The sequence below is a fragment of the Odocoileus virginianus genome, chromosome 27, assembly GCF_023699985.2.
Source record: "Odocoileus virginianus isolate 20LAN1187 ecotype Illinois chromosome 27, Ovbor_1.2, whole genome shotgun sequence".
Taxonomy (NCBI): Eukaryota; Metazoa; Chordata; class Mammalia; order Artiodactyla; family Cervidae; genus Odocoileus; species Odocoileus virginianus.
The window spans coordinates 44,218,908-44,236,507 of NC_069700.1; the positions used below are offsets into that span (position 1 = coordinate 44,218,908).

General features: G+C 37.8%; 2 protein-coding genes across 2 annotated transcripts; both read right to left on the bottom strand.

Moving 5' to 3' along the window:
- Window positions 1-363: 363 nt before the first annotated feature.
- LOC110133358 (olfactory receptor 1f45-like) lies at window positions 364-1,281 on the bottom strand. Its single transcript, XM_020887215.2, has one exon. It carries the CDS (start codon window positions 1,279-1,281, stop codon window positions 364-366), a length of 918 nt encoding a protein of 305 aa, XP_020742874.2.
- A 10,038-nt stretch (window positions 1,282-11,319) lies between these two features.
- On the bottom strand, window positions 11,320-12,246 carry LOC110133361 (olfactory receptor 12D1-like). Its single transcript, XM_020887231.2, has one exon. The coding sequence runs from the start codon at window positions 12,244-12,246 to the stop codon at window positions 11,320-11,322; it is 927 nt and encodes a 308-aa protein (XP_020742890.2).
- Between the last annotated feature and the right edge of the window lie 5,354 nt (window positions 12,247-17,600).

The following is a 17,600-nucleotide window of genomic DNA, read 5'->3' on the forward strand; positions in this document are numbered from 1 at the left end:
TATAAGGCAATATAAAGAGTAGCTCATCCAATCAACTCTTAAGAATATTATATTTATATAATATACTTAATTATATATTATAATGTAATATCTATTATATTCCCTTTGACATATTTCTGATATAATGTTTTGAGATAATAATACAGATTAATATATAATATATACACACCTATAGCTGGAATACATATACAAGCTTGCACCCAGAGTGGAACCTAGAAGTAAGGTCTCCAAATTTCTATTTAGTGTTCTTTTCAATATACCATATCATGCTGTGTGACATGTGATAGCCTTGGTGTTAACTGACTCACTTTGTCAGTGTGGTGGTGAATGGTGCATTTTTTTCCCAACACTTGTTTCTGGGAATTATTCTATGCCCAGAATCCTTTTCAGGGATCTCTTCACATCCTTATTTCTTAGACTATAAATGAAAGGATTGAGAGTGGGGGTTACCAGGGTGTACATAATAGCAGCACCCAGCTCCCCAGAGGCATGGGAAGCTGATGGGGACTTCAGGTAGGTGGCAAAGACCGAGCTGTAGAAGAGGATGACCATGGAGAGGTGGGAGCTGCATGTGACCAGGGCTTTCTTTTTGCCCTGTGCTGATGGGACCCGAGCCACAGCAAGGAAAATATGAACATAAGAGCTTATGATGCAGAGGAGAGGGCTGATTCCTAAGAGTCCTGTCAGAACCATCATCAGGTCCTCATTGAGGTGGGTATCAGAGCAGGAAAGTCTAAAGAGTGGTCCGAAATCACAGAAAAAGTGGGGAATTTCTTGATTAGTATAGAATGACAGTCGGGTTAGCATCAAGGTTTGGATCAAAGAGTCAGAGTGGGCCACTCCCCATGACCCACCCACCAGCAGCCCACATCTGCAAGGAGTCATCAGGAGTGGATAGTGCAGAGGATGGCAGATGGCAGCGTAGCGGTCGATAGCCATGGCAGTCAAAAGCAGGTTGTCCATGTTAGCAAAAACTGCAAAGAAATATAACTGGGCCAGACACTCAGAGAAGGAGATCGATCCATTGCTGGTCCACAAAGTCTCCAGCATCTTGGGGGCTGTGGTGGTAGTGAAGCAGAGGTCGACCAGGGAGAGCTGGCTGAGGAAGAAGTACATGGGGGTGTGGAGGTGGAGGTCAGCTCCGATAGCCAGCAGCAGTAGTGCATTTCCTGAGAGACCCAGCAAGTAGAGGGCCAGGAGGAGCCCAAAGAGGAGCTGCGGTTTGTCTGGGTCACGGGAGAGCCCCGAGAGGACAAAGTCAGGGTTCTTGCTGCAGTTCATTTCAGGTCTTGATGTGTTACAAGAAAAGAATCACCTTAAAAAGAGGTTTCATTCACTGTTAGCTACTGAAGTGTATTGTAGCTAACCTCGAAGATTCTCTTATCAGTTGGTTTCCTTATACCACAAATATGAGGAATGAAGAAAAGAAACTCAATCAGCAATGGGAGGGACAGGATTTGCACTTTCTGAAGGATGATCTAAGTGAGGAAGCACAAAGATGAGGGAATGAAGGGAACACCAGGAGTAGTTTAAGGGTGAAAAAGTTCTCTTAGTCTTCGTATTATTGGATGGTATAAGTAATTGTTTATGAATCAGTTTTTATTACAAGAACATGAGCCTACTAACGCAAAGACTGCATCTCAGTTCTTAGCTTAGTGCTTGGCACATCATAGGAACTTGGTGAACACTCCTACCCATCTACACAGTCACTAGTCTAGTTTAAGTTATTGTTAATGACTAGAGTCCTGCTAACTTCTGAACTGCTTTAATAGTCCCACTCTTGCCTCATTCAATATATTGTCCGCACTGCCACCAGAGTGATCTTTTCAAAAAACAAACTCTGATCATGTCTGTTGCTTGCTTAAAAACAGGTGTCCGGAGAACCACTGGGCTTGTGAAGGAACAAAAATCCCCACCATATCTAACAAAGCTCAATCTGTCTTGACCTCGTGATGTCTCAGCAGCTTCATCTTACGCTACAGTCCCCTCATTCTCTGTTCCCTAGTCACTCTGGCTGCCTTGCATTTCTTTCTGTGCACGATGTTCCTTTGCTTCATTCTAAGTCAGCTCCTGTTCATCCTTTCACAGTCTCAGATCAATTAGTGACTTTCTTAGGAAAGTTTTCCCTTGTCTATTTAATTAAGTCAAACCTACTTTTCATATGCTACCACACATAGCACCTTCATAGAATTCCTATAGTTGTCATATGGGCAATGTTGTTCATATTTATTTTGTTAAAATATTTATTTAAGGTATTTAGTTTTGTTGGACTCTTTCATGGGGCCATAAAGTGCATTAAGGCAAATACTGTATCTGGTTTTCTTCTCCCTTGAGTCCCCAGGGTCAGCATCCATGAAGCAGTATTTGTCACAAGATGAATAATAAATTAATTAATTGATAGTGAGGACAGGAGAGGGTCATATGTTTTCCTCCCCAAGTGCTGAAATGTTCTTCCTTCCATTTTAACATTTTATGAATAAAAGTTTTTTCCTCTAAATATTTTCCTAGTAAGACTGGAATCACTGATTCATCTTTTTATTTCATCCCTAAAATCCATATTAGTACTATAACACTTTTTTTAAACTACAAAATGATCTTCATTTTTGTCTTTTTCTCAACTTTTTCACAGTTACCGTCTTTGTACTTTCAACAACTTGCTCCCAGTTACTTCATCAGCAGCTTTACTGGCTTTATTGATTCCAGAAAATGTACAGCTTTTTGGTTTTGGCTTGACTCTCCCTTGCTCAAGTATCTCTAATATCTTATTTTCTAATGCATCACTTCCCAGGTGGTACTAATGGTAAATAACCTACCTGCCAATGCAAGAGACATAGGAGATGCTAGTTTCATCGCTGGGTTGGAAAGGTCCCCTGGAGAAGGAAATGGCAACCCACTCTGGTATTCTTGCCTGGAAAATTCCATGGATGGAGGATCCTGGAAGGCTACAGTCCATGGGGTCACAAAGAGGAGGACAAGACTGAGTGAATGAGCATGCACACAAAATGCTTCACTTATATGTATCTGTGCCTGGTTATCGAGAACTTCTATCTTTGCACCCACTTACCAATAAACATGATTTTCTACTTTTTATCACTATTTAGTCTCCTTTCTCTTTGATCTGATCATGTCATAACTCTATGTATATTCTCACTTGTGCTTTCACACACTGATCTATACACAGGATAATCTAGTCCTTAATTGAATATTATCTTCAGATGTTTTCTAATGTTTATGACATATAGATTTTCTTGTTATCAATGATACTATAAATACACTGAAAGTAGAATCATATTTTTTTTTTAATTACTTTAAACCAACAGTCAAGAAGTTGAGTGCATGTTCTCTCTGACCAAATCTCTCACATTTTTACATCCTTTCTCAGGTTGAATCTTCCTGATACTTTTGCTTGAATAATCTTTCTGCTATTATATCCACCTCCTGATAATTCACCTGAAAAATAATCATTCGTGTTGGATCTCAGATAGATCAGGAGTGGTTGAAAACTGAGATTATCAGAATCATATTTCAGCATCGAAAATATACGAGGTCCTAACTATATAAAATTGTGAGGTCCTAACTGTCTAAAGGAGAAGGCGATGGCACCCTACTCCAGTACTCTTGCCTGGAAAATCCCAGGGACGGCGGAGCCTGGTGGGCTGCTGTCTACAGGGTTGCACAGAGTCAGACACGAATGAAATGACCTAGCAGCAGCAGCAGCAGCAACTGTCTAAAATCTCAACCTCAGATGGACAACACCCTAATATCCTACTGATTCCCCTAAGCCTTCTTCAGCTACTCCTCCACTTCTCCACTCTTTATGACAGATCCTTCAAAAAGCTACTTGTCTCCATCATGCATTGTCCATTACTCTCCAAATGTGTTATTTTACTTTCCATGCTTTTTAAAAACCCTCTTCAGTGAAGCTCTTCACCTGAAAGTATCACAGCATTGTTAATTGGCTATACCCTAAAATAAAATTAAAAGTTAAAAAGCTATCTGTTTATAGATATTTGAAGTCTGAAACTAGAAATAAAAAAGAGGTCCAAAAATGAATAATAAGAAAGAGGAGGAGCCAGACAATGAGACTAAGGAACCATCAGTGAGATCACTGCCTACCTAGGAGCCTGTGAGGATGTCCTGAAAGCCAGCAAAAAGAGTATTTGAAGTAAGAGGGGTCAGCTGTGAAAAGTCTTGTTGAGAGATCAAGTAACTTAAGGACTGAAAATTGAACTTTGACATTGATGAAAGTGATTTCAACGGAAGGTTAAGAGTAATGGCCCAACCGAAGAGGGTCATACATATTCATATATCCATTCTCCCCCAAACTCACCTCCCATCTAGGTTGCCATATAACATTGAGCAGAGTACTATGTGTTATACAGTAGGTCCTTGTTAATTATCCATTTTAAATGTAGCAATGTGTACATGTCCATCCCAAACTCCCTAAGTATCCCTCTCCTCCAGCAACCATAAGTTTGTTCTCTGTTTGTGAATCTATTTCTGACATAACCAGATAACTTTTAAATTATATCTACCAATCCATCTTCTTTTCTAAACTCTAGACACATATATTTTACTTCCTATTAGATATGTCCTTATGAAGGTGTTAGAAGTTTTATGGTCCAAGACATTTCTTACAGCTCAATTGATTTACATACAGATTTAGAAACAGATACAGATGTAGCCCTCAAGCACAGAACTTCCATCCACTTTGTTCCACTGTGAAGTCTGAGCCCGTTACACTATTTGTCAAATGCTACCTTCCATACTTACCTACTAGCATTCATAATCTTTACCCCATGAGTTGATCTATGTATTCTATCCTTTGATATATGTATTCTATCCAGTGCTCTTATTAAGCAAGTGGGATAGTCCAGAGATCCCAGAATCCTTTGCCTACATTGATGAGATGATGTTCATAGCTAGCAAAGATGTAGCTCATGAGCTGAGTATTACTGGTGTTCGTGTCTCTTGGGATTGGAAAGTGTTGGTTAGCATTAGGAATCTTTCTTGTCCTTGGAGACTGTCCCCAGAGTTACTCATTAATGGCAAATCTTAAGGAATTTTCCATAGAAAAAGTTGGCTATAAATGGTATTGAGGAATAAAATCAATAATTAACAGAGGTCTGCTATTAAGAATAACTTGGAAGTAAAATCAGAAAGAGTACCTAAAACTCACAATTTCTCTCTGGTTACTGCTCTGCTTCCTTAAGTCAGATTATTTTGGAGTGGTAAGCATGTGACCATAACATTTCATAGCCCTTAATGTTTATTTATATATATACACACACACATTTTGAGCAATCCTTTTTCTGACTTTTGTATAAATATAGTGAGAGATTGAAATATTCAGGCTGTCCATATGTCAACTACTCTTGGATATCTGACAAGCATATCAAATTTAATTCTATCTAAATGAGAACTTTTGTCCCAACCTCTTAACTTTTCCTTATTTCTAGTCTGATATTTACCATTTTAATAACAGGGTTTGTGGTATATCATTTCTTGAATTCATAAAGGAATCACATTCAGCCATTAAAGACTATCAATATGGAGTTATAAGCAAGTAGAAGTTCATTTTTCTCTCAGTGAAGTTCAAGTAGGTAGTCTGGGGAGGATATGGTGGGTCCTTATAGACTAAAGCTCTCTGTCCTTAGCATTGATTTTTATCCTCAAGGTCAACTGCTGGAGCTGCATTAGTTTTGGTAATCATGCTATTTTCCTGGAGAAAATTTTCCACATCTAATTGTCTAGAACTTAATCCCTTATTTCTGGACACTCTCCTTGGTTTCATTGATCTATGAATCCATTTTTATGCCACTACGATATTGCTTTGACTACTATAGGTTTGTAATACTGTTTGAAATCAGGGAGAGTAATATGTCCAGCTTTGTTCTTCTTTCTCAGCATTGCTCAAACCTAGGCTCTCAGCGAGATTCTCCACTGACCTGGGGGAGGGTCAATGCAGTCAGCAGGCAGCCATTTCTCTTACCCTCTAATGCAGTTTGTCTTGGTCTCGGTGCTGCTTTGACCTCAACTCTGTGGTCCATAATTCTCTCAGTGATGTCTTATCCATGAATACTTGTTAGTTATTCTTTTTGCAAGAGGGAGTACAGTTGGGAACAATCTATGTTGCCATCTTGGTGACATCACTCTTCTATAGTAATTTGAAATACTTTTATCTTTTAGCATTAAAGTGACTTAATCACGGTAACAATATTATTCAGAATTTGAGTATATTTTTTCCACTAGAGTCTACTATTTATGGGACAAAATAGTAGATCTTTGCAACACATCACATTTGCAACACAAAGATCTGTGCAACACATCACAAACATTATTTCAATTGTTTCTCAAGGTAGGTATCACATCCATGTGCTGCAGAGAAAACAAAAGTTTCAGAAAAAATAAGCCATTTGCTCATGATTACATTGTTAGGAATAGCTGAACCATAATTTGATCCTAATCTGACCCTAGCCAGCCCAATAGCAAGGAAAATAAATGAAAGGTTTCAATTTTGGACATTAAGAAATAAAGCTCTTTATTCACAGATAACAATGTATAATAGAAAGTAAAAGAATCTATAAAGATCTATTAGAAAGTATATGTACATATGGAAGATCATTGAATGTAAGGTTAGTATACAAAAATCTACTGGATTTCTATATACTGATCACAAAAGTTAGACAATTAAATTTTTTAAATTACAACTTAAAATATCATCAAGTACATAGAGATAAATCAAACAAAAGATGTCTGAAATGACTACATTCAAAATTATACATAATTTCTGACAGAATTTTTAAGAACTTAAAGTACTGAAAAGTACCCTGTTCATAAATTACCCTGTTTATAAAAATTAGAAGATGCAAACTTTTAAAGAAGACTGTTCAGTTTGATCTATGGATTCAATGTACTTCAGTCAACATCTTAATAGTTTTTTTTTTTAATTAAAAACTTGTTTCTGAAACATATGGATAAGCAAAAGACTTGGAGTAGACCATAAGATCTGAAGGAGCAGAGTTAGAAAACTTAGATACTTAATATAAAAAACTGTATAGATACAATAATTAATAAAATTTAATAGAATAAGCATAAATACATAAATCAATTGAACAGATGAGAGACTTCCATACATATACAATTACTAAACTTATTACAAAGGCACCAACTGAAATTCTTTGGGGGGAAAAGTTTGTTTCCAATTAACTATTGTAGTTAATTGGATATCAATGAGTAAAATGAACAATGACATCCTCTTTATGCCATTACAAAAATTGTTTTCCAATGGATTATGGAACTAAATAGAAAACATAAAATAATAAAGCTTCTAGGATATAACATTGGTATTTTTAAAACAGTTTTTCTGCTTTAAGATTTTAAAAATTTCTGTTTTCATTATTTAATAGGTTCAGAATGATATAACTACATTTATATTCATTTTACTTATACTGGCCAATTTTTGTTGTGCTTCTCATACCTGAAGATCTACATTTCTAAGAATTCTGGGAAAAAAGCCTTTAAATTTATTTCTCTGAATACTGCCTGTTACACATTCCCTCAATTGCATGAAAAGTAGATCTTTCTGGAACCATTATTAGACTGATATTGAGTTTTTTTCCTATCTTTTATGATACCTAAGCTCTTTTTCATGCTTTATTTTTAAATTTTTTTTTCTCATTCTGTGAGAAATACTTGGATCTGTCAGCTACCTTCTCCTGCCTTTTCTTGCATTTTATCTGCTGCTCATATCATCCATTCTTGTACATTTTGGTCACTGTATATTGTACTGACATGATTTTTTTGCTTATTTGTCAAATGTGCCTTTAAAAAACATATTAGTTTAATTGTGTTTGTATTTATTCCTATAAGCATTTTATGAGTCATTTATTGTTTGTTTTTTTCAACTTCTCACTCACATGAAAGACAAGGATGCAACACAAATGACATAATCAGACTTTTCCCTGGTGACCATGTGTGTTACCAACTGAAGCCGTGTAAGATTAATAGAACATTAGTTGGACCCTTACACAGACAGAAAACATTGAGGGCCAGGTGGTTCTCTTATGTGTTTACATACTGTATAATATTCCAAACTTGATTGTAACTCAGAAAAAAAAATGAGTTGTTCTTTTCTTTGATAGACATGAGCCAGATAGCATTGTACAGATGCCCTTACAATCACTGTCCTCAAAGAAAAAAAATATGACAAAGATGAAATATGACAAAGATGAATGACATACGACAAAGACAACAAAAAGAAAATAAGAGATTAGAAGCACAGTAAACAATGAAATAAAAATTAGACAAAATGTGGTACATAAATTTTGAAGGAATTACCTTATTAATGAGGAGGGACCCTTGAACTGAAACAAAACCGAAGCCTGTCTGTACATTATCTAATAAGAGTCTTGATTAAAGCAAAGGGACCTGGAGAAATTAAAAGTGAAAGAAAAGACAGGTAGCTACTAAGCAAAGAAAGCACAGGAGACAATAATAACCTGAGATAAAGTATGAGTCAAAGTGAAAATAAAAAATTAAACAGGAAAACCAAAAGAGATTAAAAAAAGAAATGGGTCAGAAAGGATAATTAAGTTGGAGTCTTCACTGTTAAAAATATTTATATTTTCACCATACTTGGCATTGTACTACTGCTACTGCTACTGCTAAGTCACTTCAGTCGTGCCCGACTCTGTGCAACCCCATCCCTGGGATTCTCCAGGCAAGTACGCTGGAGTGGGTTGCCATTTCCTTCTCCAATGCATAAAAGTGAAAAGTGAAAGTGTACAGTGAGATTTAAATCTACTGTATTTACAAGAATAGTTTTTGGATAACTATGTCGATGTTTTCATTGTTCAGAGACAGTCCATTGGTATGACTCTCCTTATAATGAGTTGTGCTTGAGCTTTAAGTTCTTGATTGACTGTCATATTTTTCCAATATATTTTGATTGGTTTCTCAGGGAGGAATGAATAGATGTGACTCAGCAAAAGAGGTAGGCTTTTCTTTTCTTGAAAACTTTATTACAGCTGCCTTCATGGCTTTGTTTCTCAAGTTTTAGATCATCAGATTAAGTGTTGGAGGCAAAATATTATAAAAAATATATATAAAAATAGTAGGCTTCCCTCATAGCTCAGTTGGTAAAGAATTCACCTGCAATGCAGGAGAATGGTTCAATTCCTGAGTCAGGAAGAGCTGTTGGAGAAGGGATAGGCTACTGTCTCCAATATTCTTAGGTTTCAGTTGTGGCTCAGCTGCTTAAGAATTCACCTGCAGTATGGGAGACCTGGGTTCGATCCCTGGATTGGGAAGATCCCCTGGAGAAGGGAAAGGTTACCCGCTCCAGTATTCGGGCCTAGAGAATTCCAATGACTGCATAAGTCGCAAAGAGTCAGACAGGACTGAGCAGCTTTCACTTTCACTTTCAAGTAAATTCTAATGCAGTTTGAGAGTCAGTAGGTGGCTTTAGAAACTCAAAAGATACCAGTAGAGACAAACAATATGATGATAGCTGGTGGAGGGGGCAGGTGGAAAAGGCCTTTGCTCTGCCCTCAGTAGATGGGATCTTCAACACTGTACAGGATGTGTGTGTGTGTGTGTGTGTGTGTGTGTGTGTGAATCAAATGGAAATGAAGCAAAGAAAGGCCATCAAGGACAGGAAGCCAGTAACCCCAAGCTCACTGACATACTCATTGGAACAAGTGGGTTTTAGGAGCTAGGAGATATCACAGAAGAGTTTGTGAATTCTATTGGCACCATAGAAGTGATGGAGAAAGTAGCAGATGTACGCATAACTTCAAAGATGACCCCACTGATCCAAATCGCTAAGATTTCATGAGTACAGATGTTGACATTCTCGACGATTTCAGAGTGCAGAGGGAGGCAGACAGATGGCCACATAGAGATCATAAGGCATCACTGTGAGCATGGCCATCTCCTCAGAACCACAGAGAGTGAAAGCACAGCACTGCAATATGTATTCCCAGAGGGGAATATTGCTACTATGTATAATCAAGTTGCAAATGAACCTTGGTACAGTCACAGAAATATAACATAGGCTCAAGAAGGAGAGATGTTTCAGGAAGAAATATATGGGTAAATAGAGACTGCCATCCATGGTAGTTGCAGTGATAATGAAAATATTACCAGTTAAAGCCACTAAGTATAAGACTAACAATGGAGAAGTGAAAGAATATAACAATTTATTTATTCTTAATATTTCTCTTATATTACATCAGGTCACATTGCTTTATAGTTTGTTGAAATAAGGGTAGAATATAAAAGCAAAACAAGAGTAGAAAAAATTCTGTAAATCAACATTTTCCATGACCAGAAGTTGAGGGAAAAAAAAAACCCGCAAATAAGATAGAAGATATTCTTGAGATGTCTTTTCAACCTGCCTCCATTTTAAATAACAATTCATAGTAATTGAGAGTTTGACCATTGAGTTCTAAAAATATTGAAATTATTTGAAGTGAAATTACTAGCTATTTTCTGTTCATTCGTGATTACAATATAATTTTATTTATTATTTTGCTTCCCTGCTTGGATAACAAGAAATCATGACATACCTCTTAAAAATTCCCCTTAAATAATATGTTAAATGGTGAGTTAACATTTAATTTTCTGAGTAATTATGTCCTAAATTAAAATTCTCAAAATCTGAAAGCATAATAATTTTACTTCTCACATTAAAATGTGCTAACCTGGAGGGGTCGTTTAGACAGGCTTAAAAAACTACATGCTACATGGGCAGTAGAGGCAAATTTCTATAAGTAAATCCGGAGGAGTTTGTTGAGATATATAGCAAATCTGTTTTATCACTGGTATCTCAAAAACAAATTCAGCATTAGACTTCCATGGCTGATGTTTCATTTGTTCACATTTCATTTCTATTACCTAAGTGCATTGTTGAACACTAGACAAGCCTTTTCCAGGTACACATGTATAGATGGGCTTCCCAGGTGGTGCTAGTGGTAAAGAACCCTCCTGGCAATGCAAGAGATGTAAGAGACATGGATTCAGTTTGTGGGTCTGGAAGAACACTGGAAGAGGAAATGGCAATCCACTCCAGGATTCTTGCCTGGAAAATCCCATGGACAGAGGAGCCTGGAGGGCTACAGTACAAAGAGTCACAAAGAGTCAGACATAACAGAAGTGATTTAGCATGTACACACACACACACATATATATATATATTTATATCTATCTATATATATGTATTTATATATTTGATAAACAATTTGAGAAGCAATATAATTTCACATCTCAACTGTCCCATTGCCTGTTTATGCTTCAGAGGATTTCATAGACTTCAAGTCAGACCTTCCTTCTGATCACCCTCCTCAAGGCCTCCTTCACTTCCTTGTTCCTCAAAGTATAGATCAGTGGATTTAGTACGGGAGTGACCACACTGTACATAATAGCAATGATCCGTTCCTGGTCCATGGAGCTACCTGAGGCAGGACGAATGTAAATGAAAAAAACAGGACCAAATAAAAGAACAACTACCATGAAGTGAGAGGCACAAGTGGACAGTGCTTTATGAAGCATGCCGCAAGAATGGGTCTTAAAGAAAAGATAAATAATAATGTAGAAATAGGAGAGAAGCGTTAGAAAGAATGAGCCCATGGCAAAGGTCCCCGTGACATTATTGAGCAGCCACTGGTTGAGCTCAGTGTCCCCACAGGCCAGCTTGAGCAATGGCTTAACATCACAGAAGAAGTGGTGGATGTGGTTGGAACCACAGAAGTTTAAGTGAGATGTCATCACTGAGTGCAGCAGGGCATGGAAAAAACCAATAATCCAGATAGTGACAGCCATCTGGATACAGACCTGATGATTCATGATAACAGTGTAACGAAGTGGTTTGCAGATAGCTACAAAGCGGTCAAAGGCCATCACGGGCACCAGCATGGCCTCTGTACTACCCAGAAAGTGGAAGAAATGAAGCTGGCTTATGCATCCCAAGAAGGAAATTGCTTTGTGTACAGAGAGGAAGTTCTCCAGCATCTTTGGCAGAGTCACCGTGGAGTAGCAGATATCTAGACATGACAGGTTTCCCAGGAAAAAATACATAGGGGAATGAAGTCTTGGATCACAGATGACAACTATCAGGATGGCTCCATTTCCAGCCAAATTGAGAAAGTCAATTGTAAGGAAAACCACGAAGAGAACCGGCTGCAGTACTTCGGTGTCTGTCACTCCCAGCAGGAGAAATTCAGTGACTGAGGTTTGATTCAGCATCACTTAAAAGACAGAACAATAATGAAATGCTGTATCCAATGGGCTTCCCTGGTGGCTCAGCTGGTAAAGAATCCACCTGCAATGTGGGAGACCTGGCTTTGATCCCTGGGTTGGGAAGATTCCCTGGAGAAGAGAACAGCTACCCACTCCAGTATTCTAGCCAGGAGAATTTATACAGCCAGACAAGACTGAGTCACTTTCACTTTCATCAGAACCAAAGGCCTCCTGCTGAGAATTTGGCTACCTAGACACCGGTATTTTGAGCTGCTGCTACTGCTAAGTCACTTCAGTTGTGTCCGACTCTGTGCGACCCCACAGACATCAGCCCACCAGGCTCCCCGTCCCTGGGATTCTCCAGGCAAGAACACTGGAGTGGGTTGCCATTTCCTTCTCCAATGCATGAAAGTGAAAAGTGAAAGTGAAGTCGCTCAGTCGTGTCCGACTCTTAGCGACCCCGCCCGACCGCAGCCCACACAGGCTCCTCCATCCATGGGATTCTCCAGGCAAGAGTGCTGGAGTGGGGGAGTGTAATTGTTTTAAACATTTACAGCACCAGAAGTTGTATAATATTTGGGCCATTAACTTCTTAAATATTAAGTTTACATGTTGGTAATGGACTGTTACCTAATCACTCTTTTTCTTCATTAGATTTATCATTATTATTTTTTCCTTCACCCAGAGATTCAGAGCATGTTGCCAGCCTACCATCTTATCTGGCTGTGAGCTTCTACATTCTGATACAACTTCCCTTTTGTCATCCTAAGTCAGCTCTAACAGAGGGTAAACTTCTAAGCACTTCCCCACTGCTGTCTCTTGACTTAGCAGGAAACCACCTGAAGGGTTTTCATTAAAAAAAAAATAGACAATGAGAGAATCATAAGAGCTATAAGAATCTGAATAGAGATGCAAACATTAAAGTGCTCCCTATAAAACGGAAATCATTTGGAGTTGGGAAAATCCTTAAGAGGAGAGACAAAAGATTTTAAGTGGCTAGAATAAAAAAATGAATTAGGGGACATTTCTAGGAATCCTGTGGGATTCTAGGCTTCATAACTAGAGAAAAATTTGAGAAATTATCTAATTTTTATCACACCTTTATGAAAGGCTGGCTTCAAGAAATTCAGAGTAATTTTCCTTAATCAGTTCAGTTCAGTCGCTCCGTCATGTCCGACTCTTTGCGAGTGCATGGACTGTAGCACCCCAGGCCTCCCTGTCCATCACCAACTCCCGGAGTTTATTCAAACTCATGTCCATTGAGTCGGTGATACCATCCAACCATCTCATCTTCTGTCGTCCCCTTCTCCTTCCACCTTCAATCTTTCCCAGCATCAGAGAAATTAATTATTAATTTTCCTTAATAGCCAAGTGTATTTTGTAAATTGTTAAACTCTGTCACTCCTGCTTAAGCTATAATTGTTATGCCAGATATTATTTTTGGTTCTCTACAAAAAACAAAATCTTACCAAAAATTTATTTGGAGAAAAACCCTTTTCCTAACATTAAAAAAATAGCAATGAGAATTCCTGTACTAAATGATTTATTTCATTGCATTGTGAATGTTTAGAGATTACATATTTACTTTGGAGAATTTATAGCAATATGGCAATAAAATTGTAGGCAGTAAAGAGCCTTCATAATCTGCAAACACAAGGTTCATTATAAGATAAGAAACAGGTCTAAATCCTTGGCTTGTAGATTTAGTACAGGCAAGAAGACAGAGAATATGGACAACTCTCCAGCCTGTCTCCTGGTTCATTCTCCTACCTGGTTAAGTGTTCAAATTCACAGCTAAGAAGGCTTATCAGGTTGATACTCCTGAAAAGTAAATGGTATAAAAATACTTGAAAAATAAAGAGTAGAAAAACATGTGACGTGATGGTTTATATTGAGATTACAGAGTAAGCTCTTCATCTTCTGAAACCTCTTCTTGCTGATATTCTGCCTATTTTTATGATCCTTGGATCTTTAAACATACCATCCCTGAGAGAGGGTATCCCCTGGGTTTGTGAAGGTTATTATAAAAATTAACAGGTTACCTTTCTTTCCTTGTAATATAAGAGAATTCTCCTTAGGGAATTCCTCTCTTGCGCTCCATTTTTGTTGTTGTTCCTATTTTCTTTGCATACTGTGTTTGTTTCTTAGTTTTAGAACCGGAAACAGTTTGAGACAATTTGCAATGACTGTGTTTTCTTAAATTACCTTTCATTTCCTGGGACCAGAGGTATGGATGCACTATCTTATCTTGGGCACTTTCCTTCAAAAACTGTGTATGAAATGGAAGGAAATTGAGCAAGGACAGTTAAAGAATGAGGGCCAGTGATATCCCATTGATCCATACAGAAAGATATCTGTATTTAAATGTCTTTTAAATATTTTACTCATTTATTACATTGGTTCTATGGAAAATAAAAAAAAAGAGGGATATGGAGAAGTAGTATTGCTTTTGTTTCTTCTAATTCTTCACTGTTGGTATTAACACTAAAATATTTTGTTTAACTTTGGGCTCCCCGAGCTCACATTTCTCTCTGGGAGAATGAGGCTGGTCTCTCCAATGTGTATCTTCACTGCTTCCTATATCCTTTAGGTAAAAATATTTTATTTGATTCATTCAAAGAGTATCTGTATGTGATCTAACATCTATCAAAGTTTTCTAATTACAGTTATAAATGTCATGTACTTTATGTATCTTTCTACTGCAGTCTATTTTTCTTGTTTTGCTGATACTCATTACATTCATCACATAAATAATTTCTTGTAGGATATGCTCTGAATAGAATACAAATCAATCAGAATTATTGTAAATTTAATTGCATAAATTATTGTTCTGAGTTCATATATTTGTATTTCTGTCCTTCCTTGACAATCTCCACATCTTTTTTTCCCCCTACATCTTTAAAGTGATGCCAAAAATGCTAGATGGCTTCCTGCAGGAGGCATTTATCTCTATGACTGGTTCCTTAATCCAGTTCTTTATCTTTGACTCTCCCAGGATAGCTAGATGCTTCTGGGTGGTTGTCAAAGGATATAATCACTACTAGTAATTGTTACCCACTCTGCCACTCCCAGATGGTACTTGGGGCTGGTGGACATAGTCTGTCTATCTGGCTTAATGGTGAATAGATTGGCTGCGGCCCTGATGGGCCCAGCTGAAGTTCTGTGACCCAACCAAATTAGCCACTTTTGCAGTAGCTCCACGCCTTTGATAAGCCTGACCTGCTTATCATTCAATATTTCCATTCGATAGAATGGGAAGGACTAGAGAGTTCCTCAAGAAAATTAGAGGTACAAAGGGAACATTTCATATAAAGATGGGCACAATAAAGGACAGAAATGGTATGGACCTAACAGAAGCAGAAGATACTAAGAAGAGGTGGCAAGAATACACAGAAGAACGATACAAAAAAGATCTTCATGACCCAGATAATCACGACAGTATGATCACTCACCTAGAACCAGACATTCTGAAATGTGAAGTCAAGAGGGCCTTAGGAAGCGTCACTATGAACAAAGGTAGTGGTGGTGATGGAATTCCAGTTGAGCTATTTCAAATCCTAAAAGATGATGCTGTGAAAGTGCTGCGCTCAATATGCCAGCAAATTTGAAAAACTCAGCAGTGGACACAGGACTGGAAAAGGTCAGTTTTCATTCCAATTCCAAAGAAAGGCAATGCCAAAGAATGCTCAAACTACCACACAATTGTACTCATCTCACATGCTAGCAAGGTAAGGCTCAAAATTCTCCAAGTCAGGCTCAACAGTACACGAACCATGAACTTCCAGATGGTCAAGCTGGATTTAGAAAAGGCAGAGGAACCAGAGATCAAATTGCCAACATCTGTTGAATCATCAAAAAAGCCAGAGTTCCAGAAAAACATCTATTTCTGCATTATTGGCTATGCCAAAGTCTTTGACTGTGTGGACCATAACAAACTGTGGAAACTTCTGAAAGAGATGGGAATACCAGACTACCTGACCTGCCTCTTGAGAAATCTGTATGCAGGTCAGGAAGGAACAGTTAGAACTGGACATGGAGCAACAGACTGGTTCCAAGTAAGGAAAGGAATATGTCAAGGCTGTATATTGTCACTGTGCTTATTTAACTTATATGCAGAGCACATCATGAGAAATGTTGGGCGGGATGAAGCACAATCTGGAATCAAGATTTCCAGCAGAAATATCAATAACCTCAGATATGCAGATGATACCACCCTTATGGCAGAAAGTGAAGAAGAGCTAAAGAGCCTCTTGGTGAAAGTGAAAGAGGAGAGTGAAAAAATTGACTTAAAGCTCAACATTCAGAAAATTAAGATCATGGAATCTGGTCCCATCACTTCATGGCAAATAGATGGGGAAACAATGGAAACAGTGAGAGACTTAATTTTGGGGGGGGCTCCAAAATCACTGCAGATGGTGACTGCAACCATGAAATTAAAAGACACTTGCTCCTTGGAAGAAAAGTTATGACCAACCTAGACAGCATACTAAAACACAGAGACATTACTCTGCCAGCAAAGGTCTGTCTAGTCAAAGCTATGGTTTTCACAGGAGCCTGTATGGATGTGAGAGATGGACTATAAAGAAAGCTGAGTGCTGAAGAATTGATGCTTATGAACTGTGGTGTTGGAGAAGACTCTTAAGAGTCCCTTGGACTGCAAGGAGATCCAATCAGTCCATCCTAAAGGAAATCAGTTCTGAATATTCATTGTAAGTACCGATGCTAAAGCTGAAATTGCAATACTTTGGCCACCTGATGTGAAGAACTGACTCATTGGAAAAGACCCTGATGCTGGGAAAGATTGAAGGCAGGAGGAGAAGGGATCGACAGAGGATGAGATTGTTGGATGGCATCACTGACTCATGGACATGAGTTTGAGTAAACTTCAGGAGTTGGTGATGGACAGGGAGGCCTAGCATGCTGCAGCCAATGGGATTGCAAAGAGTCGGACATGACTGAGTGACTGAACTGAACTGAAGTGAACTGACCTGCTCAGACTCTAGAGTGAGTGGTCTGGGTGGCAACATTATTCATTAACTGTGTGGTCTCATTCATTATTCCCTTTGAACTGATTCTAGAATTTTCTTTAAAGTATATTGGATTCATTTTGTTTTTGTTTTTTTTGTATAAGTGACGTGTTACAGTATTTAATTATCTCATATTTAAATGTGATACATTGCTACTTTTGTTCAGTTTTAATTTAAATCTTTGGATAGAAAATGTTTTTGCAAGTTTTGTTTATTTTTTAAAAGTGAATTCATTTCTATTTTTAGTTGTATTTCATATCCTACTAACTTTTCTATATAATCATTATTGCTGTAGCTGAATATTTGATTTATATATGTTGGTTTTGTATTAGG